Source organism: Pyrus communis, chromosome 9 (assembly GCF_963583255.1).
Source record: "Pyrus communis chromosome 9, drPyrComm1.1, whole genome shotgun sequence".
Classification (NCBI taxonomy): domain Eukaryota; kingdom Viridiplantae; phylum Streptophyta; class Magnoliopsida; order Rosales; family Rosaceae; genus Pyrus; species Pyrus communis.
The window spans coordinates 6,320,833-6,346,196 of NC_084811.1; the positions used below are offsets into that span (position 1 = coordinate 6,320,833).

At 37.6% G+C, this 25,364-nt stretch overlaps 3 protein-coding genes across 3 annotated transcripts; all 3 read right to left on the bottom strand.

Moving 5' to 3' along the window:
* Nucleotides 1-3,019: 3,019 nt before the first annotated feature.
* LOC137744109 (probable pyridoxal 5'-phosphate synthase subunit PDX1) lies at nucleotides 3,020-4,203 on the bottom strand. The gene has a single exon (XM_068483977.1). It carries the CDS (start codon nucleotides 4,115-4,117, stop codon nucleotides 3,188-3,190), a length of 930 nt encoding a protein of 309 aa, XP_068340078.1. The 5' UTR covers nucleotides 4,118-4,203; the 3' UTR covers nucleotides 3,020-3,187.
* Nucleotides 4,204-8,067: 3,864 nt separating this feature from the next.
* Nucleotides 8,068-11,993, bottom strand: LOC137744110 (E3 ubiquitin-protein ligase APD2-like). Its single transcript, XM_068483978.1, has 10 exons — nucleotides 11,570-11,993; nucleotides 11,368-11,478; nucleotides 11,146-11,267; nucleotides 10,940-11,033; nucleotides 10,336-10,410; nucleotides 10,164-10,246; nucleotides 9,302-9,448; nucleotides 9,130-9,202; nucleotides 8,707-9,046; nucleotides 8,068-8,440 (listed from the first exon to the last, which is right to left on the bottom strand). Exons 1-10 carry the CDS (start codon nucleotides 11,922-11,924, stop codon nucleotides 8,365-8,367), a joined length of 1,476 nt encoding a protein of 491 aa, XP_068340079.1. The 5' UTR covers nucleotides 11,925-11,993; the 3' UTR covers nucleotides 8,068-8,364.
* An 8,696-nt stretch (nucleotides 11,994-20,689) lies between these two features.
* Nucleotides 20,690-22,116, bottom strand: LOC137744111 (uncharacterized). The gene is made up of 3 exons (XM_068483979.1): nucleotides 21,967-22,116; nucleotides 21,693-21,836; nucleotides 20,690-21,048 (listed from the first exon to the last, which is right to left on the bottom strand). Exons 1-3 carry the CDS (start codon nucleotides 21,999-22,001, stop codon nucleotides 20,853-20,855), a joined length of 375 nt encoding a protein of 124 aa, XP_068340080.1. The 5' UTR covers nucleotides 22,002-22,116; the 3' UTR covers nucleotides 20,690-20,852.
* Between the last annotated feature and the right edge of the window lie 3,248 nt (nucleotides 22,117-25,364).

Below are 25,364 nucleotides of genomic sequence, written 5' to 3' on the forward strand. Positions count from 1 at the left end.
ATCCCACCGGCATTAGTAGACGAGTACAAATGAATATAGTAGCCCTGTACAATAGACGGCAGTTCCACTAGAAATTATATGTCAAAAGTAACCTACCGGTTAGGCAAAAGTTCTATTTCCCTTTTTTTATGTAAAGAAAAAGCGACAACGCCAATAACGAGGGTTAAGCTTAAATACAAATACATAGTTGAAACATATTTTTGTTTTCAAAATAAAATGGGGGACAAAATGGTTTTAAGCGGGGTGGAAAAAACGTTTTAAAAAAGGACGGGTTGGAAAAAATATTTTCTCCTCAACAAATAGCATGGTATTATTTGTTGCAAGCAGGGGGTGGGAAAAATTTTGGGGTGGGATTGCATGGGAGTGGGTTTTTTTTTTTTCGGCATGCATGTTTTCAACCCTCAGTCGCCCTCGAATTGTTGGATATTAGAGTGGGTTCGGCTTTGGATGAACCAATGCACAGGCTTGTCCTAGGCATGTCGAGTTTCTCTTTTAAAATATTTGAAAGAAACTAATCAAAAAATTTGAAAACTTTGAATTTTAATGATAAGGATAAAATAAAAGGTAAAGTAAATAATACCATGATTGATTTTTTAGTATAAAAATATGGTTTTTCATTAAAGTGAACAGTACCGTGTGCTTTTCGTTAAATCTTCCTTAATTTAACTCCTTCAAACTTCACATATATCTCACTCTGTTTTTTACCATCAAAGTTCATTAAAAAAATCCCATTTAAAACTTGTTTCGTGGTATAAATAAAACATATATGTTTGAGACATGTTAATAGATTTATACGGATTTTGAATGGCTTTGTACGCATTTTGATTGCAGTGATGCAAGTTGAGTTTAAAAAAAAAAGTTGAATTTCAAGAATTAAGCGAGACTCAAGTTGACTTTCAAGAAGTTAAAATGTAATTAAGCCAATAGAAAAATAAAGCCAAAAACTAACGTATTTTTTTGTTAAGGTCAAGCATTGTATGTAATGTCTATACTTGCAAACGTGAATTAGGTTAGGTTATGTGCTGCATTTTGTATCTAAGTTAGAATTCTCCTTTTCGCAACTTATGTTCTTTAGGGTATGTCTTTTTTATATGTACCACTTACATGCCTTGCACAACAATCTTCCATACTTTCATCCATATTTCCTTTTACGGGCACTGGCGGAGCCAGGTTAAGGCTTGTCCTGGGCTGTAGCCCAGGTAGCTTCCGGTGAAAAATAAAATTTTACATGTAATTTTGATTGATTTTTGAATATAACCCATCATATATTTAGTCATTAATCCAAATTCTTTAGATTTAACCATATAAAATTATATAATACAGTTTACATGTCATATCTTTTTCTTACATCCTTTTTTTCATTGCTTCTTGTACATGTACAAGTTTAGATTTGTTTGAATTTTAACACGTATTTATTTAATTACAAATTTTTTTGGCTCACCTTGTGAATTTTTTTAAGCTAATTGATACAAAGAAAAGTACGGTATCAAGTTTTTTTATTTATAAAAATTAAAATTTTTAAGTTAGCCCACCTAATAAAAAATTCCTAGCTCCGGCATTGTTTACGGAAGGAAAATAATTTCTCTTTATCTTCTGTTTCTTGTTCTATAACATAGAATTATAATAAGAAAAACATTTCAAACGCAATATTTTATAAATTACTTATTACTTTGCATTCGTTTGTCTTTTCCCCTTCTCCAATTGAATTCTTGGAGTCCAAAACCAACTAGTGAAGAATTCTCGTAACTAAAATTCTGATTTTCGAGACTAAATTTTTGAGGAATTTTTTAATGTGACAATCAAACCAACACATGAAATTATCCATCTAATTAGTACCACCATGGGCCACGGCTGTTAAAACTTCTCAGAACTCGAACTTGAAATTTCCATCTATTTGGTAAACACCACGGCTATTGAAACTTCTCAGGACTCGAACTTCAAATTATCCATCTAATTAGTAACACCACGGCTATTGAGGAATTTTTGAGGAATTTTTTAATGTGACAGTCAAACCAACACATGAAATTATCCATCTAATTAGTACCACCACGGGCCACGGCTGTTAAAACTTCTCAGAACTCGAACTTGAAATTTCCATCTATTTGGTAAACACCACGGCTATTGAAACTTCTCAGGACTCGAACTTCAAATTATCCATCTAATTAGTAACACCACGGCTATTGAGGAATTTTTGAGGAATTTTTTAATGTGACAGTCAAACCAACACATGAAATTATCCATCTAATTAGTACCACCACGGGCCACGGCTGTTAAAACTTCTCAGAACTCGAACTTGAAATTTCCATCTATTTGGTAAACACCACGGCTATTGAAACTTCTCAGGACTCGAACTTCAAATTATCCATCTAATTAGTAACACCACGGCTATTGAGGAATTTTTGAGGAATTTTTTAATGTGACAGTCAAACCAACACATGAAATTATCCATCTAATTAGTACCACCACGGGCCACGGCTGTTAAAACTTCTCAGAACTCGAACTTGAAATTTCCATCTATTTGGTAAACACCACGGCTATTGAAACTTCTCAGGACTCGAACTTCAAATTATCCATCTAATTAGTAACACCACGGCTGTCGAAACTTCTCAGAACTCGAACTGGGCCGTTGACCCAAACTCAAAACTCAAACTGGGGCCGATGATCCAAACTCAAACCCGAACCTTATCCTGCATATAGAATTGGGAGTCAAACACTCCAGCCCAATTCACCACTTGGGGAAGAAAATCACAGCTAATAACGGTTTTATTAAAAGTGCTTTTAAAATGTTTTCAATAAAAATATTTTTAAAGTTAATCCTTATTAAAATTTCATCCAAATGAATTCTTAAAAAAAAAAACACTTAAAATACTTTCTGCCAGAAAATATCTAATGCATCATCCAAGAATCACAAGTGAAACACGAAAGCAAATGTGTCAAAGATTTTTTTAATCATTTTAAAAGTACTTCCGTACAATTCCTAAATAAAAAATGCATGCAGTGCTGCAGGAAAAAGAAAAAATAAATCAGCCAAAAGCAGAAAACATAATTTAATCCATTATTAAGCAAACAAAATCAATGCTACATCCAACAACAAAAAAAACAAACCCAACCCAACCCACCACATAATCTTAAAGTTTTTATATGTAGAAAACCCACTAAAACCATCCAAACAGTCCCTTAACTCCATTCACTCAGACCGATTCGCAAACCTCTCCACCTTCGCATCCTTCAAGTTCAACCCCACCATCGCCTCCCCCAACCCGCAGCTCACCTCCGCCAACACATCGGGGTCCCGGTAGTGCGTCACCGCCTGCACAATCGCTCTCGCCCGCTTCGCCGGGTCACCGCTCTTGAACACGCCCGATCCGACGAACACCCCGTCGCACCCCAGCTGCATCATCAGCGCCGCGTCAGCCGGCGTCGCCACTCCTCCCGCGGCGAAGTGCACCACCGGAAGCCTCCCAAGCTGCTTCGTCTGCATCACCAGATCGTACGGCGCCGCGATCTTTTTTGCGAAGGTGAACACCTCGTCATCGTCCATGTTCCGCAAAACCCTAATGTCCCCCATCACGGACCGCACGTGCCGCACCGCCTCGATGATGTTTCCCGTGCCGGCCTCGCCTTTCGTCCGGATCATCGCCGCGCCCTCCCGGACACGGCGGAGGGCCTCGCCGAGGTTCCGGCAGCCGCAGACGAAGGGCACCCGGAAATTGTGCTTGTTGATGTGGTGCTCCTCGTCGGCGAGGGTCAGAACCTCGCTCTCGTCGACGTAATCGACGCCGATGGCTTCGAGGATTTGGGCCTCGACGAAGTGCCCGATTCGGGCCTTAGCCATGACGGGGATTGTCACGGCCTGCTTGATTTCTTTGATGAGTTGCGGGTCGGACATCCGGGCGACGCCGCCTTGGGCGCGGATGTCGGCGGGAACACGCTCCAGGGCCATGACGGCGCATGCGCCGGCCTCCTCCGCGACCCGGGCCTGCTCGGCGTTGACGACGTCCATAATCACACCGCCGCGGAGCATTTGGGCGAGACCCACTTTGACGGAGAAAGGCGACTGCTTACTCTCGGCGATAGCGCCGTTTCCATACACCGCCACCACTCCTGAACCCGCCATATCTAGAGAGAGAAAAATGAAGGTTCTAGAGAGAGAGGGAGCGAGGAAATGGGGTGGCGACTGGCGAGGGTTTTGGGAGGGGGAAGGATTGGGGGTGTTTATATAGGGTGGCGTTTGGATGGTTCTGAGAAAAAGGAGGTGGGTACCACGCGAGGTGGAATCGCGTGGGTTGATACAGTGGGGTTGGGGAGTGTGAATAATGATGACCGTTGGATTTCATTTTTGTTTCGGATTCCTATGCTGATGGTGTGAAGTATGTTGATCGGACGGTTGACAGGGTAGGAAGGGAGACTGGGTCGCGTGGAGAAGCCCACTTGGGAGTTTGTTAGTGTGTTGGCCACGTAATTTAATGTGCCGAATCGATTTGCCACGTGGGAAGTAGGATTCCAGTCATTGGTGATAAAAATGTAAAGACCCACCGCGCAGCCTCAAATCTTAGGATTTGTTTATTTTTCGATTAATAGTTATATTTCCTATAGAATTTTGTATACACGTACATTTTATTATTAAAAGGAAATCAGTTATTAATTTTGCCACAGTAATCCATTTTTTCGAGATAGGAAAAACTCATAAAATTGTGATTCTTGATTTTTCCTGCTTAAACTAACATATTCAGAATAAAAAAGATATGTAGTTGTTGACCCTAAAAACTATCAAGTTTACGTGACGCGCATGCTGAGCAATTAATAAGCTAATTACGTCATTTGCTTATGTGCAGGGTGTGCCAAGCTCGACCGGGGAGTAAACTATGTTGATGTGGCATTGGGCGCGCTGCTGACTTCTTGATCGTGTGACTGCGGTCGAGGAAGGAACACATCTTGGCATTCGGGTTCTAGAGCCTAAAGACACGGCTGCTAGTTCTGCGAAGTTCAATATCAAATTCGTCTTTTAATGTGCCGAATGTAGTAACATGATAACACCTCACTTCGTCGAGAAGGCTGATGAGATGACCTCTACCAACAAAGACTCGAAAATCTTTGTTGACCGAGACTTAGATAGGTAACCAGTTGGCCTCAAAGCAGTACTGTTTATCCAAACTGAAGGTGCTCCTTAGTCGGCTGATTCTATAGTTCCAGTGTTGTTTATCCAAACTGAAGATGTCGCTGGTTACCTTCACATTGCTGTTTATCAAAACTGAAGATGAGTTGGAGGAAAAAGAAAATAAAAATCTCAAGGTTGTTAAGAGGTTTCGCGTAGAACGAGGGTTTGCACAAGGCAGTTTATGTGTTGAATTGGAGGGGGCCTCTCTCGTTGCCACTGCCTCTGTATTTATAAGGACGTGCTGACTTAATCCTTGAGTATTGCGTTTGATGTTTGGCGTGGATCAGACTCAACTAAATGCATGGAGTTATCATGCAATTATTCAACCAATTTAAAATCTCCATCATTATCTCCTTATTTCGTGCAAAGCAATCCTAATCCAAGTATTTGATGACCTCTTGTGTTGGAACCAAGGCATGCAAACAATTAGCAAGCAAGTTTATCTCCCAGCCATGCATTTCAACCGAGGCATCACGTCAAGCAACTCTTAATCTTCCCACCAAGTCTGTCCAAGTGCAATCATGCATTACCAAAAAATTCAACTTGATCACATCTCCCGCCCTCCACGTGTATGCATGTGCCGACTAGAGAATTGCAATTCTTTTTTTGACCATTGGTTATTATATAGCCATTCTTCTTCAATATTATCCCATGCAGAGAAACCCATTTCCAAACAAATTGATCATATTCAGTCTAGATAAATTGATATATTATTAAAAGATAAATCATGATTAAACCATAATATATCCTTCGATAATAATTTTCTTAATTATTTTGTCATCCAACGGTTGAGAGCTATGTTCATCAACGATCTTGATTGCACAAGCCGATAGTATAAAATCAGGTCCAAACAGTAGCTCTCACTTATAATTTCAAGACCTGAAAATCAACACTTTAGATCGATTGGGGAGGTGATTTCATTTCTACTCATTATCTCTCTTATTACTACTTCTCTTATTTATAACTTCTTTCGTTTCAAGTAAGTACATGTGATGTAAGAATTCAAAACAGAAAGAACAAAAATTGCAATTTTCTGTCTCAACCTCATTCTACCATACATGATACAACCCCACTTGTCTTAAACAAGTCCAAAAAGATGATGAAAATGGCACTAGACAATGCGATTGATCATTTCTTTTGACCACTTCTTTTCACCACATTTTCTACCCTCACACACACTAAATGTTTAAGTAGGGAAAAGAAGAAAGGCGTCTTCAACTTGGCCTCCTAAACTCGTATAAAATGTTATCTTTTTCTGTTGGGAATTTTTTTTTTTTGGAAAGCAAGCTTTTTATTAAACACCAAAAAGCAACACAAACAAAGGAACAACCCACAGACCCAAAACTAACTTGTAAACAAGCAAAAGGGCCAAACACAAATAGAAAAACAAAAGGGCCCAACAAACAAAGCCGCCCAAAAAGTCAAAACACAATAGACAACAACTAGAAAGATCCATTGCTTTCGCCACCGCAGAGAATTCCGACTTGCTCCAATCCTCACCCATAACCAAGCAACACCTCATCAAATGCACCATCCAATTCCGATCTGCTCCGCAAGCACAACCATAGAGTAAAGATAGCCAGCAACAAAGACAAAGAAGCCAACTATCAAGATGAAGTCCGTGAAGACCCACAAACAACACTGCCGAAAAAGGCAGATAGCAACGAGAAAGTGGTGGTGTTGGAAATACCCAAGCCACCAGAGCTCTACACACAATCTCAACAAGAAACATGGCTGAAAATCGAACCAAGGATGAACAAAAACGAGGCATACCATCGGGGTAAGAGACAGAAACAAATTGAGAAACAAAATAGGAGGAGGAAGTAGTAGAAGAAAAGAAAAGAGAAGAGAAGAGAAGAACACAGCAGAGAAGGGGAGAAGAGAAGAAAACAGAAGAAGCAAAGGAAAAGAGGCAACCAACTTCAGCCGAAGCCAGAGTCGGCGCCTAAGAAAGTAGGTAAGATGAAGACCCTCACCTAAGGGGGAAAGAAAACTCTCACAGAGGAGAGAAGGTCTCTCATAGAAGGAGAGTTTTTTCTGTTGGGATTTTTGGGAGGGGCATTTTTGGAGGACTACGTTTATTGGACCGTCTCACCAGGACAGAGAGACAAAGACGAGCAAATCTTTGTCCCACTTTAAGCCCCTTTGCTTGCACGATTTCATCACTGCAAAGTGTCTTAAACCTATTCCATTATTTTATCTTGGATACTTCTAACTGGTTTACCAAATTTGACAATCTAGTGTTTGGTAGACTTGGAGGATTACCTTTCCTCCCAATCCACGAGAGATTTTTTAGTGTGTTGGAACACAGTTAGGCATATGAAGTCTCATAATACAATTGGTTGGAAACTTAAAAAATAAAAAATAAAAAAATCAACCAAACGAATTATGACACTTGATTTACCGAGCCCTATTCGTGGAACATTAAAAAATTTCTCACAATCGACCCTAGGGCACATATAATGAGAAGGAAAGTAAGATGCTCATGTTGCTTGTGGTTTTGTTTAAGAAGACTGCTCTAGTTCTAATTTATGAGAGAGGATCAAGGTTGGATCATACAAAACGCGAGCACATTAATCTGATCAACTGTCCAAGCCCTATATATACAATGGGAGATCAAACTCAGGTACAAAGAGACGCAACATTGTTCGGATCAACTGGGCTGACTGACCCTACGTTGTCCACATTCTCCATTGTTTTGACTACTAGCTAGGAAGGAGCAATATTGGTGAGATTCATTAATTACCAACCAAAAAAAACAGAAGAAAATATTGGTAAGATTCATGAAACCGGTTTTACAACCAGTTCTCTTTCTTCAATTAACAAGTCCTCGTGACTAATTGAGCTCAATCACACAAATATGATGCATGAATTTGCAAAGCATTCTGAAAAGGGAGTTGAACAAACAATATGCATCACCAACATTAATATCATTGAAGATTGCAACAGAAAATCGAGTACCTTAACCCAACCTACAATGTGGGGAAAGAAAAGAATCGAGACCTTTGAATTCTTTATCCTATTTAGGTGTATTGAGGCTTTCTATACCCGGAAACAATAATACATAAGGGAAAGCCGTTGTAAAGCGACAAGGCACGGCCAATCCACACTTAGAAACTACCTAGGTAACCAGCTGAGCTCTGATCAGTTATATTGACGGGTAGTAAAGAATAGCGCATACCAGTGTTACAAGGAGGTTTGTATTACTAAACTGTAAAGATCTTCCTCACCTTCTTTATGTTCCTCCGACAAATTGGACAAGTAGCAGCTGCCTCTGCTATCCTGTGAAATTTTGAAAAATGTAATCAATCATTAAATTGGATCTGGAACAGATAAACAGGACAAATATGATGCATGGAACACAGTTTACTAGTATTCTAGAAGCTCATTGGATGAGCCCTGAAGAAATCAGAACTTTTGATGGCCTAATAGGCAAATGGCCTTGTCAACTGTCATAACTAGTTTGTGGACTTGTTGCAGGGTACAGCGCAGAGGAACTTTGCAGTTAGATACGACTATAGAAAGTCAGAAACGGTAGAGAAAAATACCTTGTTGCACACTCAAAACAAGCCACACAATGCCCGCAGGGAAGGAAAAAGCAGTCCCTAGGAGCATCAAAGCAGATTGCACAAAGACGACGAGTATTATTACTTTCACCATCTCTTGACGACTTCCCTTCTCCTGCCAGAAAGTCTTCAAGATCCCCCTCATCATTTGAGGCAGAATCATAAGATGAGCCCCAACTTGATTGATCATCATCTTTGTAGGAAAGCAATGGGGCTCTCTCAGATCTGAACTCATCATGTCGAACTCTTATTCCATCTTCATTGGTACCTTGGCATTTGTTTAAGAAGTTGAAGGCCAAGAACATGAGCACAGTCATCCCACCTACACAGGCTAAAAAAATTAAATACGGTAGAGATTGACAGACAAAGGTTTCATTATGCGAAGAAAAAAGAGAATGAGCCTACCTATACCAACAATATATGTGACCCATCTTGGTCCATATGATAGTTTGACATACTGGTTTGCAGAAGGTGTATCCTGAGGAAACCAAAAAAATGTAAGACGAAAGAGTAACAATCTACTGAATTCAAGTTTCCGGGATAACATTTATTTGACAATCCACTAGATTAGTCTTACCTGCTCTGGACCAGGAGTGGTCAACACAGCTGCATTTCCCTCCGGAAACAAAATTTTCAAAGTACAGGATTCATCCGTGAAAGTACATTTGTAATAAGCCGAATTTGTATTGTACAATAAAGCATTCACTGTGATGTTTAATTGTACCTGTTCAATGTAAAGATGAACCCAAGTGAATAGTGTAATGAGTAAAAATTAACGACAGAACAGGAACAATATTCCTTTTTTTTTTTTTCTTTTTGGACGAAGCATGAGATATCCCATATTCCATGAGGTAGGACTAATCGCCAGTGGGGCCCAGAAAGGCTAAAGGCATTTCGGCCCACCCCTAGCCATAGTCAAATGGCACACGTCCTCCCAAAAATTTCAACCAGGGAATCATCCATGTTTTTGCCAGCTTCGTGCCCCGAACCCAAAACCAGGGAGCAAACCTGACTTGGAATTCTACTGCATTTCCACTGGGCCACTTGCCGTGGTTCAACAACAATATTCTTTAATGTAAGATATAAAAGCATTAGGAAAAGGGGAAAATAGAGACCCTTATGAGGGACACTCTCAAGGCCAACACATCAGGATGTTTGTCTAGCGCAAAAAAAGGTTTTGCATTCTTACTCTCACTCAACCTGATGCTTACTTTAGCAGTATGCTGCAGTTAATGTCAATAATCACTGTAACAGCCCATGATTGCAGTAACAAAGATTGTATTAATTATTTGATTCTGAATAACAGTTAATCTCATAAGTACCATGCCCCAATATATCTTTTTAATCGGAAGAGTACAGACCAGAATACAATAAAAGAAAAAGTACGAAAGATATTTAAATTCCAAGGTTATAGTTTATTCTACATGTTCCACAATTACCTCCACATCCTCTGCGTTCAAGTTACCCACAGAAACATAGTAGGCAGAAGACTTTGATAGGTCCTGCTCAATCATACCACTTCCTGAGAGGAAGTAATTACTGACATTAGTATAGTAGTAATAGTACTTGTGTTGAGAAGACAATAAGATCATATTCCACACTTTGTCTCACCATGAATGAGGTTCCATGATAAAGAAGTATTAGGATATGTCGGTTCTTCGAGCCACTGAGCAAGGCCTTCTTTACCTGCAATGCGCTAGCTTCAGAATGCTATGGAGGTTGAATAAACTTTGCCATTAGTTAAAAAAAATGCATGAGCAACTGCAGATGATTTTTATTTTTATAAATAATGCAAAGACACCAGACCACAGAAAAAGAAATCGGAGAAATGTAGCAAGAAGACTTGCTCTGGTAAGTGACCAATTAAGACTTCAATTAACAAGTTGCTCTGCACTCTTGGCTCACTTATGTGGCTTGCTCTCTATATAACAGTGATTCTAGGTGTATATACTATGAATTTGAGTGAAGGGTCAATGACTGCAATAGCAGCAATCAGCAAATTAAACAACTGGTAATCCAATTTCCTCAGCAGCCCGTTACACTAATCTTATCAAAACATACTCACGCTTACTCACAAAACATGAAGAAAGATATTAAACTTTCATTGCTGTAAAAGTATTTATAAATGGTAGCTACTAACTACTAACTAGCATGGATATTTCTTAAAATGAAGAGAATTTTGAGTAGGAAAGAAAAGGAAATGTAGGTTATATACCTTGAGCAATAATAAGAAAAATAGAGAAGCTCGGAGAGTTCACGCTGTATGAAATACTCATTTGAGACCCCGCATTTAGGTAATATATCCATTCCTGAAGAAGCACAATGAATTATCATCCTCATCAACAACTACCACAGCTTCAAAAAATTCAAAAATTTCTGGCAATAAAACAAAAAACAACATTCAACAGAATGCAAACTTGCCGTATGAGAATCGGCTGGAACCGAGACAGTATGTGTTTCGGACCAAGTGGTAGCAGTATCAAGAGGTGGAGTACTGTAGAAACCATATAGTACAGGCCCAGAACTTGATATATTCAGCTCTTCTACCTAACAAAGACCAAACAAAAAACCAACCCAGATTACTAAACAGCACAAGAAAGCAGGCATATCAGTAAAAAAATGGAAAATGGTAAAATTAAAAACCTACCTTTATAGACTGCACAAAAAATGGGTTAGGTTGCAGAAGAATTGAGCTATTAGGGCCAAGCTCTAAACTCGAAGACCCGTAAACTCCCAAAATCAAAGTCATCGACACTGAAACATCCAATTACAATCAAATTATGGATAATCAAATAATTAATTACCATAAAAAATTCAAAATATAATCTGAAAATTGGATACAAACCGAAGAACCAGAAGGTGAGGAGGACGACAATGCAGGACCACGATTCATCCGTAATCACCGTTGACACCTCATCGAACGCCGGCACATTTCCGCCGTACGAAGTGCCGATTTCGTGGTTTTGCTCCAGCTCCGGATGCCGGAAATGCGTGTGTTGCTGGTACTGATTGTCATCGTCCTCCTCCTCCCGCACCTGCGAAGCGCTCGAAGACGAAGTCGTAGCGGCAGCAGCAGCGCCGCCCGAAGTGTCCCTACTGGTCGAAGCAGCAGCACCGCCAGAAGTGTCCCTACTGGTCGAAGCGGCAGCAGAAGAAGAAGAAGATGAGGAGGAGGAGGAAGACGATGGATGTTCTTCCATTGCAAAAAGAGGGGATATTTGGGGGAAATTAATTTCAGAAACCCTAACCCTAATTTAGGGGGAAAGGTAACGCACCTGTAGATGTCTGAGGAAGAAGGTCCACGGAGGGGAGGATGGTCGGGTGAGTAACCGATCCGCTCACCAAGCAGTCGCTTCTTCTCCGTTGGACTGGTAGCTGAGAAGAGTGACGGTTATTTTTCTGGCGCTTCCTGCTAGCCAATCAGCTGGCGCCAAATGGACCAATGGTACTTTACTTGCTAACTTGATCCGGAAGAAATTTTTTATTGTGACGGAAACACGAATGGTACACCACGTGTTTTTATGTAAGTGATGAGAAATTTTATCTTTTAAGTTATTAACTTTTTAACACACAAATCTCACCGTTTGTATAGTAACACGTGGTGTACTACCTCGTATACTAGTCATATTGAAAAATCTCTCCTTGGTCTAATCTCGCCAATAGAGAAATTTTTTTTTTTAGTGTACCGATATTTTTACACTACAAGGGAGGGGGAGTTTAGCTAAGTCACACAATGGGCAACTTAATTTGGTATTGAATTTGCCATTCATAAGATTCGAACCTAAGACCTCTCACTTCTAAACGAAGAGGAATACTACCATACTGTAATACTGAGTGACGGCAGTAGAGAATTGAAGTAGAGCGTTTTCATTATTTTGCTTAGGCTACGAGTAAAATTCAAGAAAATGAAAAAATTTTGTGGATAATAATTGAATTGTTACATTGTGCTCCATTAAAAGTTTAGGGGGGATTGATTTCTCTCACCACCAGTTTCAGGGCATGCCCATAACTTTAAGCTAGAAAAATTGATGCATGACACCTAACTGCCAGCTGCCATCGTTATATAGTCACGTAGGAATTTACAGACAAGAATTACTGGCAACGGAGATCGAACTTGGATTGGTGTTTAACCACAAGTACGCCCTTACCAAGGGAATTAACCCTCATTGGTAATTATTGCAATTAATTGTGTGAATATTACGAGATTATGTTTATGAATTTTATGAGATTTTCTAGATTTTTTTTATGGATTTTTTTCTTTTTTCTTTTGTAAACTGGAAATATCATTCCAGGGCAAAGACCAACAAAATACAAAGAGCAAGTATACATGATCTTTTTTACTGGACTAGGTATTAATATGGAAAAGGATCCTCGCCGGATGCTTTTCCTAAGGATCTTGTGATCGTGATCGTTCATCGTACATCGTGCGGTCAGAAATTATTTCAAAATTTAAATTTTAGAATTAAATATAAATAATACCTAATGAAAACTGACCGCACGATGTATGATAAACGATCACAATCATGGGATCCCTAGGATCCTCAGGAAAAAGGATCCGATGAGGATCCTTTTCCTATTAGTATTGCATGTAGAAAATTGGAGAGTAAAAATGTTAAGGATAAACTTTTTTGGTAAGTAGAAGAGTGAGCATTTTACCGTCGAAGCTAACTCGTTAAGTAGTTTTATGAATATTATTTGGGATGGTTAGACGCATATGGAAATCACAATCCAGAAACACGGTAAAATACTTTGCCAAAAAAGGGGTATTTCTATTAGTGGTTCAAAAAAAGTCTCACCAAACATAGTTAAAAATAAGAGCCTCCATTCTCCAAGCCGCCTAACCAAACAACTAAATTTATTCGTGGTGATTGTGACATTTACAAGTTTAATTAAAAATAGTCATAGAGCAAGGAAAATTCTACCATACACATATATAGCCATCGGCGAATTAATGCGAAATCAAAATTAAGGAGAGCAAAGAGATTTTCCATTTAAATCGATTCGATTTGAAACTCGCAATTTTGTATATGGGAGAGCGACATAACAAATGAGGGAAAGGAGTCGAGACCTTCGGTCCTTCTTTGAGCAACAAGGATGGAAGATCATCGGCGTTTGGAAAAGAGGGTGGTATAGAATCCGAACCAACCTCAAGATATAGCTCGGAGGACAAGACACCAAATTCATGGATGCCGTGTCCTTTTCAATTGGCTCATTCCATAACAACTTATACTTTTAAGACGCAGTAATTTGTGTAACATGATATTAGAGTCTTAGTTTGTAGCAGGTCCTAGGGTTGAAAACCTCCCATAGTTTCATTGTTCAGTATCCCTTGTTAATTTGATGTGGTGCGTTTCAATTTATGGCTCTTGAATGATACAATTTCGTAGCAAGCATTTGTTGTTCTACTGAGAATATGTACCATTCGTAGCATGCATATAAGGAGAAGGAAATAGATGAATCCGATATTTAATTAAAGTAGCATATCGGTTTAGTAACACAATATCATTTCGCAAATAATACACATATCGTTGTGTTATTGAATTGAGCCATACGTAAAAGTGTACTCGATCCATCTTAATTGCTCTCACATATGAAAATTTATAATTTAATGGGTTTTAAAACGCCAACGTTGGAAGAGCAATAATGCTGCAGACAATCCTTGTCAAAATGTTTTGTGTTGCACATGGAAATCTTGTACGTTTGCATTATTGAATCATACCAAAGCCTAGAGTTCAATCGATTCTCGTACTCTTGTTTGCCAGGAGGAGCCAACCTCTTTATGAGAATATCGGGGATCTTCTAATCACATTCATCGTATGTCAAGCGGTTAGTTTTTGTTAGATGTTGTTTATATTCAATTTAAATAAAATAATTTAAAATAATTTTTGACCGCATAATATACGATGAACGGATGTTATTAGAAAATCTCAAAAATTCTCACAAAGAGAATTCAACAAGAATCCTTATTCTATTGTTTGTACCCAATATTACATATATGTTTGTACAATCGAGGCCGTTAAATAAATGGACATAGATCGTGGATTGATGATTTGATGAGATTTTGTAGGTCATTGGTACTGGTCCAAAGAAAGAGGCTGACTAAATGAATTGATGATGAGGAATTCTTATTGGCCACGTGCTGCAAAGGTGATCAAGAGAGAGTTTTTGGTTTGACCATTGGGAGGATAAAGATGGTTGTTGTGATACGATTTGGCGACCATTATCATTTGGCCACAACATCAACCATTTGGTTTATCATTATCCAATTTGGAATTTTTTGGTATTATCGCCTGATGGCAGATGGTTTTGGCCTACTATCAAAAGACGGTTACGTGTCTAAGGCTTAGATTCTATAATATCATTTCATTGCTAGCCTATTGAGAAGTTATACTTAAATTTTTTTAGTATAGATAATATTATTTGTTAGAAAAAATTAAAAAAATAAATAAATACAAGAGGATTTGCAACAGAGGAAGGCACCTTCAACTCAACAAACAACTTAAAGCGCTATACGTGAAAATCCTCATTTTACGTGAAACCCTTATCACATTTTTTGAGAAAAATATTAACTATCCTAACTCTCCCGTTAACACATCTTTAGTGACGACAAGTGAATAACACCATGTTAACCAATGACACCTTTAGTTCAGATAAGTGAAAAGCATTGCAACTGATTGGTTGGTTATCTATTCAAGTGTCGGCAAACGAAGAATTCTCTCTTCTTGCATTTCAGACTCTCAATAGGTTATCTCATCAGCTTCGGTGAAGTAAAGTGAGATGTTCCCCAATTACTCCTTGTTCGGCACAACGAAAACCAAACCAATTATTAAACTTTGCAGTGATTAATGGATCTTGAAGTACTATTTCCACATCTCCCTAACCAAATCCACACACATTAGGATTACTCCTTAATGGTTGATTAAGTTTGATGGATTCGCCCTTTGAACAAGAAGTTTCTGTCCTGGAGGGGAATTGATCTACAAATTCTTTGATTCCAGTTAGTAAGAGGGATCTTAAACTAAGAAATAGATTCTAGAAGCTAAAAAAGGGTATCCTGAGCAATTTCAATAATCTGGTTCATTGATATTCCTGGTATAGTAAGACATCCAATATCATACTCAATTCGATGGAATTGTTTGATCTTAAAGGGGATCTTCTAATGCTTGTTGGGTATTTTGGTTTGAACTATTTCACACCCAAAAAGAAGTGAGCTACGTCTGAGTTAAACTTGGAGATGAAAGTCTTGCTTTTGTTTCTTGACGGTAAAGTAAGACTAAGCTCATGAGCTTATTATCCTAGGTCGGAACAAGTTGATAGGATCCCCTTTTTTTCACAGCTCAAGTATCATATACTGTCACATCCCGGCCCGGGACGGATCACTTCCCGGGCCCGCTCCACCACCATAGTACGATATTGTCCGCTTTGGGCTTACCATTCCCTCACGGTTTTGTTTTTGGGAACTCACAAGCAACTTCCCAGTGGGTCACCCATCATGGGATTGCTCTAGCCCCCTTCTCGCTTAACTTCGGAGTTCCTACGGAACCCAAAGCCAGTGAGCTCCCAAAAGGCCTCGTTCTAGGTAAGGATGGGAATATACATTTAAGGATCACTCCCCTGGGCGATGTGGGATGTCACATATACACTCCAAAATAAAGAGCCTTGAATACTAGAAGAAAAGGACCTATACCTAACAAGATTAAGTGAATACCCAAATCTTGTGTTCAGGTTTTAGAACCCAAGGTCGAGACGTGTTCTTTCCTTGGTAGTGATTGCTTCAGTGCAGAAGTCAGCACCGCATTCGACAGCACCACCACCTCCATTCTACTCTCCTAACCGAACTAGGTTGCAAGTTGGCACACCCAAATTTACCAAAATATTTTCTATACCTAGATCAGTAGTCATACTAATATTGTAGAGCCTTGCCCTATATTGTGAACCATTGTTTGTGTACTTACTACTCACATTAGTTTCACAGCTTATTCAAGTTTTGATTTGCTCAGTGCATCATTTCTACGATGCAGTATACGAACCTTGCAGGATAACATGTATCGTTGTTGTGAAATTTATACAACCAAAATTAACCTCATTAAGTCTTGCAAGTATACGAATCAGATGATAGTATAGCAAATAAGCACGGATATTGTCCCACATAAATTGAATTAATTCTAGAAATCTTACTAATTAAATTGAAACAAATTCTAATTGAGAAGAGAATAGATATGAGATTTTGAGTTCAATTGGAAACTAAATTAAGCATGAAATTAAACACATGGAAATAATAAATTGAAAACATACAAAAAAAAAGACTTAAATTATTCAATGGCCATGTCATATGGTTGCACCAAAAGTATCCTTACATGTAACCTTCTATGGCGAAAATTTAAACAAGTAAAAATCCATTAAGTTCTATGAAAATCGGTGGACAATCACATAAGCCCTAATTGCATTGCATCTACAACTAGGAATTCATGGTATATTGCAAGAAGCTAAGCCCAAATTTGTTGGAGCATAATAGAAAATATGGAAATAACACAAGAATTCCGATAATAATAATCATAAAGAAATTCACAACATCAATTATATATGAGATTAATATAAACAACTAGAGAGAAAGTTAAAAATACTAACAAACTTAGATATTGAAGCTTGTATAATGCAATGTCCTAAAGACAGAATTTCGTCCCTACTCTTGTACTTATAGTTCGGTAGGCGTTCGTCTCCCAGGATTCAACAATCTATAATTCGAAGTCAAAACACTTCAATCTTCGAACTCTGACAAACTTCATATATTCCGTACTCTTAAGACATGACTCGGAATTTGACAAACGAATAATGAGAGAAACAAAGTGGGGAAACCCTATTTCTCAAGAGTGAAAATTAACTCTAATTTTCTATTCTTAATGATAATGGTTTCATGGTTATATATATATATATATATATATATATATATATATATATAACCCAAGTACTTATTGTTAAAGAGATGTAACTTTTCATCTATAAATATACATCATTTGACAAGGGAATACACCTAAATAACATAACATTTCTAAGACATATGATTAACACTATTTTTCATTCAATTATTAAAATTATATATTACAATATTGTATACTATAATATATAATTTCCAACAAATTTAAGTATGACTTCTACTTTTTACTTGCATCAGATCAACTCAATTAAGGCATCTAAATAAAATTTAGTGCATTCTGCATAACAAAAGATATTCAAACGGGAAAAAAAAAATCTTAATAATAACAATGCCAAAAAAATTTATTCATAATTAGGATTCGTAACTCGAAAAATGAAAATCTCCAAGGTATAATTCCTGTTGTGACGCAGTCCTCTGTTTTGTTCAATCTTTTTCTCACAAGGAGAAAGAAACTCTTTATATAAAACTAAAGGCAAGGCAAGGGCAATTTATTTCTTAACACTAATTGCGTTTTAAAATTCTTATTTTTTTGATAAGACGATATCATTAGTGATTAAATGTTAGATTAGAGAGTTGACGGAGTTCGCACTCACGGCGAAATGTAAAGGCATAACTCCAAATCTCTTGCCTTGCACAATAATATTAGCTTTTTTAATCAATGACACTTATGCAAAGCAGTCACGAATCACCCCAACCAATAAACAACCCAACCCAACCCAACCATCCAGAACATCAACTAATTTCCCATGTCAACTATTTTTAAGAAAACTCGGTTAGCTAAATTTAGAATGGTTAAGGTGGCAAGAAGCAAGCTATATATATGTTCTCAAACTGCTGCGATTAGTATCATACTTTGGAAGAAAAAATTGCATACTTTCCCTTCGATCTCATTCAGTACTTCTTTCGAATTAGATGGGCGAACTGAAGGAGCAGGTTAAGCAAAAGAGCAAGAAAATGAAGAGGGTGTCCATCACACAAGGAGGGAAGGTCGTCACAATATGCAAGAAAGGATGGTACACTCTTCGAAGATCCGTCTCAAAGTATAAGAAGTGATTGGTATACATATTATGCCTTTGAGAACCTAAATGTAAAAGTTTTAGATTGTATGCAATGTTGACACTTTGATACAAATACACCAGGCTATTCTTTAGACCAAACAAAAAACACCGAACACGTTGAGAAAATGTCATTCCTTGCTTGAACTAGTGTTGGTGTATGTTATACATATATATAGTTGCACCTCATAGATCATTCAAAATATTAACTAAATCGGAAGTATTTAAGGTATCTAATTGAGTTCAAAGAAATTGACGAACAATATGTTCTAAGAAACTATTTGGACCCAAAATTACATCATCGGCCCATGCGATCAAGGCCGTTGAGTAAACATAGCTCACAACCGTCGGATCGAAGAGTGAAGATCATTTGGTTATTATTGAAGGATAATATTATGATTTTTATCATAATTATCTTTTAATGATAATTAAGATGAGATATGTATCTCCAAGCAGGAAACACGGTAGCACAATTCAAGTTGATTTTGGATGTTTGGCGTGTGAATGTGTGGGTGGGATCAGTTTGCTTGACTGACAGATTCAAGTGGTATGCTACAAAATTGATTATTATCCATTTAAAGTATGGTGATAATTAGTAAACAAATGAATTTGGAGTTCACTTAGACGGCAAAAGGTTATTATGCATGCATGTATAAAAATTATAAAGTGATGATGGAATAAAGAGCACCCTTGAATATCTTCAGCAGGATGCCAAGAATCTAGTCAGACAAATTGCATCAGGTTGGAACTCGTGGGCTTTGAAAGGATGGAAAAGATGGGATCAAGTTTGAACTTTTTGATAGTGCATGATTGCACCTGGTCAAATTTGGTGGAAAGATGAGTGGATTGCCGTGTTGCTTCGGTTTGAAATGCATGGCTAAGAGATAAACTTGCATGCTAATTATTTGCGTGCCTTCGTTCCAGCACGTGCAAATCATCAAATACTTGGATAATGATGGACAAAATAAGGAGAAAAATGAGATAATGATACAAATTTTAAATTGGTTGGGTAATTGCATGATAACTCCATGCATTTAGTTGAGTCTGATCCACGCCAAAAATCTCATGCAATATTCAAGGATCAAGTTAGCACGTCCCTATAAATACAGAGGCAGTGGCAACGAGAAGACCCCTCCAATTCAACACACAAAACTGCTTTGCGCAAACTCTCGCTCTACGCGAAATCTCTCAACAACCTTGAGATTTTTATTTTCTTTTTCCCGCCGACATATCTTCAGTTTGGATAAACAGCACTATAAAGGCAACCAGCGACATCTTTAGTTTGGATAAACAGCATTGGAGCCGTAGAATCAGTCGATCAAGGGGCACCTTCAGTTTGGATAAACAGCACTGCTTCTCGGCCGACTGATTATCTATCCAAGTCTCGATCGACAAGGATTTTCGAGTCCTTATTGGGAGAGGTCATCTCATCAGCCTTCTCGGCGAAGTAAGGTGTTACCAAGTTACTACATTCGGCACATTGAAAGCCGAATCTGATATTGAACTTTGCAAAACTAGCAACCTTGTCTTCAGGCTCTAGAACCCGAAGGCTGAGACATGTTCCTTCCTCGGCCGCAGTCGCAAGATCAAGAAGTCAGCAGCGCGCCCAACGCCACATCAACACATTTTACTCCCCGGCCGAGCTTGGCTGACGAGTTGGCATGCCCCGCACACAACCGAATGACGTAGTTAGTTTACTAATTACTTGGCCTGCGCGCCACGTAGGCTCGATAGTTTTTAGGATCAGCAGAAACATTGAAATTTTATCTTGACAATTAGATGAGAAATTGGTTTCGGATTGAGTTGCGTTTTTGCATAGATGATCTATGAATCGAAACTTACAAAATAAGTTCGGGTTGCTGAAGTTCGATGCGGATTCGGTGATGAAAAATAGACGGTTCAAAGGCTTGAAGCCTTGTTGTATTTCTCACCTTCAATTATTTTTATTTTCTTGTACAACAAGTGAATTTGGTGATGAAAAATGAACAGCTTTTATCCAATATATTACAGCATGGTTTATTGATTTCAACGCTTCAGCAAACACACAAAACACATACAGAATCGACCATGCTTATGCATGTGATTTAGGGTTTAACCCTTTACATGTGCACTTAATTTCTTGATGCGCCCCTTAGGCTTTAACCATCGGTTACACAGCTGCAACTACCAGCACATTCGAAGGAGCTCTTGCCAGCATCAGGATCTTCAGGTTCAACCTTGGAGATGACACATTTCCAACCTTCACCACACTCGCAGTAGGCTTCGTTTGCACCAATTTTCTCTACCTCCTCGTTCACCGTCGTGGCCTCCTTTGTCACTGTCCCGTCTTCATAGCTGTCAAAAGATCGAATTAGGCATTATCAGTCCATATGCATCGTCGTGACCATTGATACACGTATCTACGGACATTACTTGCCTCTTGTTACATATAAAAAATCATTTATCTTTCAGTGACGATGTAACATGATTACACAGTACAAACTTCATAACTCTATCTTTTTTTAATAAAAAAGAGGACAACTGGTGGTAAGCTATGGTTATCCACCAATTCCGAAGGCAGGGAAGATTCATAGAGGCAAAAAGGGGACAACACTAGCAACAGGTTTCAAACCTAAGACCTCCAATTTTTAATTTGAAGGAAGCTTCGCAATCCGTCCTTTACCACTGGATCATCAACTCATGGTTATACAAACTTCATAACTAGAACTATTATGTAAATATTATATATATATATAATTATTCGATTTGGAGACTGTTTAATTATTTATAAAATTAAACAAATTGATGGTTCATTATATAGATGTTACTTGTTCTCATAACCATAAATTTCTTCGATCCATATAAATGACTAAACAATCTTCAAATTAAATGAAAGAGAGAATGTAAAAATCGGACTATAACGTTGGTATATTGAAATGATATCACGTTGCCATTTCTAAACAACTTCGATAAGTTTATCCTTGTGCTGATTGACATACGTGTGTAGTTTTCCAGCACAGCTGAAGAAGGCCTTGCCGGCATCAGGTCCCTCAGTCCTAGTGATGACACACTTCCATCCTTCGCCGCACCGGCAAAATGCTTTGCTGATGCGGGATCCGGAGTTGCCTCCCGCTGCGACAGACCTGCACAAATTGGAGGCAGCTAATTATGGGCCTGCGAAACCTTAGAAATATAATTCCGGCATGCAAACATTTGCATAATCTTCGTCTCGTACTATAACTATATAACAAATTAGCTCAGTGAGAATAAAACCTGACAGATTGCTTGCCAGAGCTCTGAGTCTCCATTGTTCGAAATTTGTTGAGAGATGGAAATTTTCAGAAAAACCATTCATCTTGTAAAGAAAACAGTTTTTGACAAGGATGTTATTGTCCATACAGTACGAAATTGTCATGTTGTAATAATTGAGTGCCAAAATCTGTGGCCCAAAGTTTATGAAATTTTATCCGAAGAGAAGAAAAAATGGGAGTTCCCAACAAGCAATTTATGAAAAAATTCTTAGGAAGAGACTTTGGTGTATGAACTTAGGGCTGGTTTGATATTGATGTGCTTTGAAAAAAAACTACTTCTGATGTGCTGTGATAATAAGCAGCTGTGAAATAAAGCAGCAGAGTGTTTGGTAAACTTTTTTGTAAAAGTGTTTTTGAAAAAAAAAAAACAGTATTATAGTGTTTGGTAAACTTTTATGTAAAACAAATGTGAAAAAAAGCCAATTTTTCAAAGCTGGGTTTTGCAGCTTCTTGTTTTTGGCTTTTTTTTATCCAAAACTGTGAAAAAAAGCTGAAGCTGAATGTTTACCAAACACAAAAACAGCTCCTAGCTTTTTTTTATACCAGCTTTTTTCAGAATCACCTCAGTACCAAACCAAGCCTTAATCATACGTTACAGCCGAACTCGTCTCAAATTATAAGAAGAAGCGACATATATGATGTCCTCAATGCAAAATTTAGGCTGCATGCTATGTTGGAAATTTTATGTAATCATATAAAAATACTGGTTATTCTCTAGACAATATTGACGTGTGAAGAAAATCTTATTTTCATTGAGTTTTATCACAAATGTTTTTTGAAATTGACCCACCATATTAAGATTGGTTCTTGAAATTAAAAATCGATCAATGTAGTCCTTGAAATGAGTGTCGCAAACCAATATGGTTATTCCGTCATAATTTTGTCAAAATTTATGTTATGTCATGAATTATTTGTGATAAAACTGTTTCTTATTCGATCTAAAACGGTACTTCTAAAGGCCTCAAGCGTTATTGTATAGAATTATCAAAGTGAAATGATTTAAGCAACATTTTTTCACTTAATGTACACTCCTCTTTTCATCTAGTCAGTGTAGTGAACAAAATCAAAGATGAATTGAAGACTATAACTAAGAAAAGTGTGTATAAAGTAGAAAATGGTGCGTTGAAATCATTGCCCTTATCGAAATACGAAAAACATATTTGGGAATTCAAGACTTGAGACCTTGTTCAAAATGCCAACATTTGGAAATGCATAACAGATTTATCAAAAGAATATAGAGCATTGTGAATTGGATTACCATTTCATCGCTTTCAACAAAACATGAAGTTTTCGAGAGAGACAGATCCGTCCGATTACGTATAAGCTGTATCCAGAGAGTTTCAATATAAAATTGAAAGAAATGCATATAATGGAGAGGTTGACACCAACAAGATCCTCTGCGGATTCCTTTGGTGAGGATCCTAGATATTTGTGAATCATGTCCGTTTATCGTATATCGTGCAGTTAGTTTTTGTCAAGTACTGTTTATATTTATTTTTAAATAAAAATATTTAAAATGATTTCTGATCGCACGATGTATGATGAACAAATATGATTTATGAATCTTCAAGATCCTCACAAACAGAATCTGGCGAAGATTCGAACTCAGGTTGACACCTAAATCCAACAAGGAAAACTATAATAATAAGGGGATGGTAGAAGCATATAAAAATCACATGTTCTTCGTATCCTGCCAATATAAATATAATAAGATTTAGTATACTAGTAATGGAGAAATAACTCATAATGTTGGATTATAAAACTATATTTCGGAGAGGGACAAAGTTTTTGATTTATTTCATAAAAGGGACAAAATTTATTCATGTAACGGTTGTTGTTGCGGTTTTTTTAATTGTCTTTGCATTTATAATTTAGCTTTATGTTTGAAGATGAATTTCTATCTTCTTATTTTTTAAGTGATGTTATACACACACCAGTGTTTTATTATCTTCTCACCCACCTTATATTTACACCCGTCATAAAACATAAAAATAAACCCACATAAACTCTATCCCCACCCACTGTTATTTCCAAAATAACCCTTGCTTTAAAAAATATTATAATCTAAAGACAATTATCATTAAACAAAATTGTTCCAAAACACCAAATACGATCCTGGTTCTAATTGTGGAGGTGGAGAGGTTTATAATATTTCATAAACTTTTTCCCTTTTTATTATTGGGAGTTTTAACGAAAAACTCGCGGTACTATTCACTTTAACGAAAAACCACATTTTTACACTAAAAAGGCAATCATGGTACTATTCACTTTACCCTTTATCTTGTCCTTATCGTTAAAACTCAAAGTTTTCAAGCTATTTTCTTTAGTTTTCCTTTTATTTTATAGTAAATCCCATAAGGCTCAGAACATAGTTAGCTTGGTCCACAGCAGGATTAACTGCATTTTATATGTTTTGGATCTATTTACTTGCTTTTGAAGAACATTTAAACGTTTATTTTCAAACTTACAGTGACAAAAAAAGCAGTTCGTTATATTAATTTATAGAAGTTCCAAACTTTCCCACCTGCGATGCTCAACATTTCTGTCTCAGTAGGAATTATTAGAACTGTAATTGAAATGCCAAATTTGTTTATGAACTGTAACAGCAATGTATTCTTCTCGGCAAAAGATTGGTAAGCTTCCTAGTCGACAATTCCAACTGATTCTGAACAATGTTAGAGCCGTTGTTGCCCACGATCTTGTTCTACGACATGCTCGTCTCCTCTGCTAAATATCATAAACCCCTCCACCTCCACAATTCGAACCCCTATCGTACGTATTTGGTGTTTTGGAACAATTTTGTTTAATGATAATTGTTCTTTAAATTATAATTATTTTTTAAAGCAAGGGTTATTTTGAAAATAATGGCCGGTGGGGATAGAGTTTATGTGGTTTTTTTTGTTTTTTTGTTTTGTAAGTGTTGCCTTGCTACTCCCACTCCGATATCTTATTTCTTCACCCACTCCAAATTAAATATTTTGTTTATAAATTTATCCTCTTGCAAAATGACTTTGAAGGACCTAAAAAAAAAAGGATTTTGACAAAGTAAGACCTAAAAAAATTCAATTTGAATATATATAAAAAAAAAGTTTAGGAAAAAAAAGGAGGAAGAATACTATTAGAATCATGCCCAGATCGTCCCTACATCCCCTTCCATTCTTTTTCCTCTTCTTCTTCCATATCCATTGGGACAACCACTGCTTTAGTATTGGTGCTCCTCGCCGTCCACTTCTTTCATGTGATAAAACTCACAGCTAAAACACTCAGTACGAACCCACGAACCCGTTATTTCCAAGCTGATCTTTTGCAGATCCAGGAAGAGGCGACCCGCGCCACTCGACTGGAACGTGTCGCCTGTTC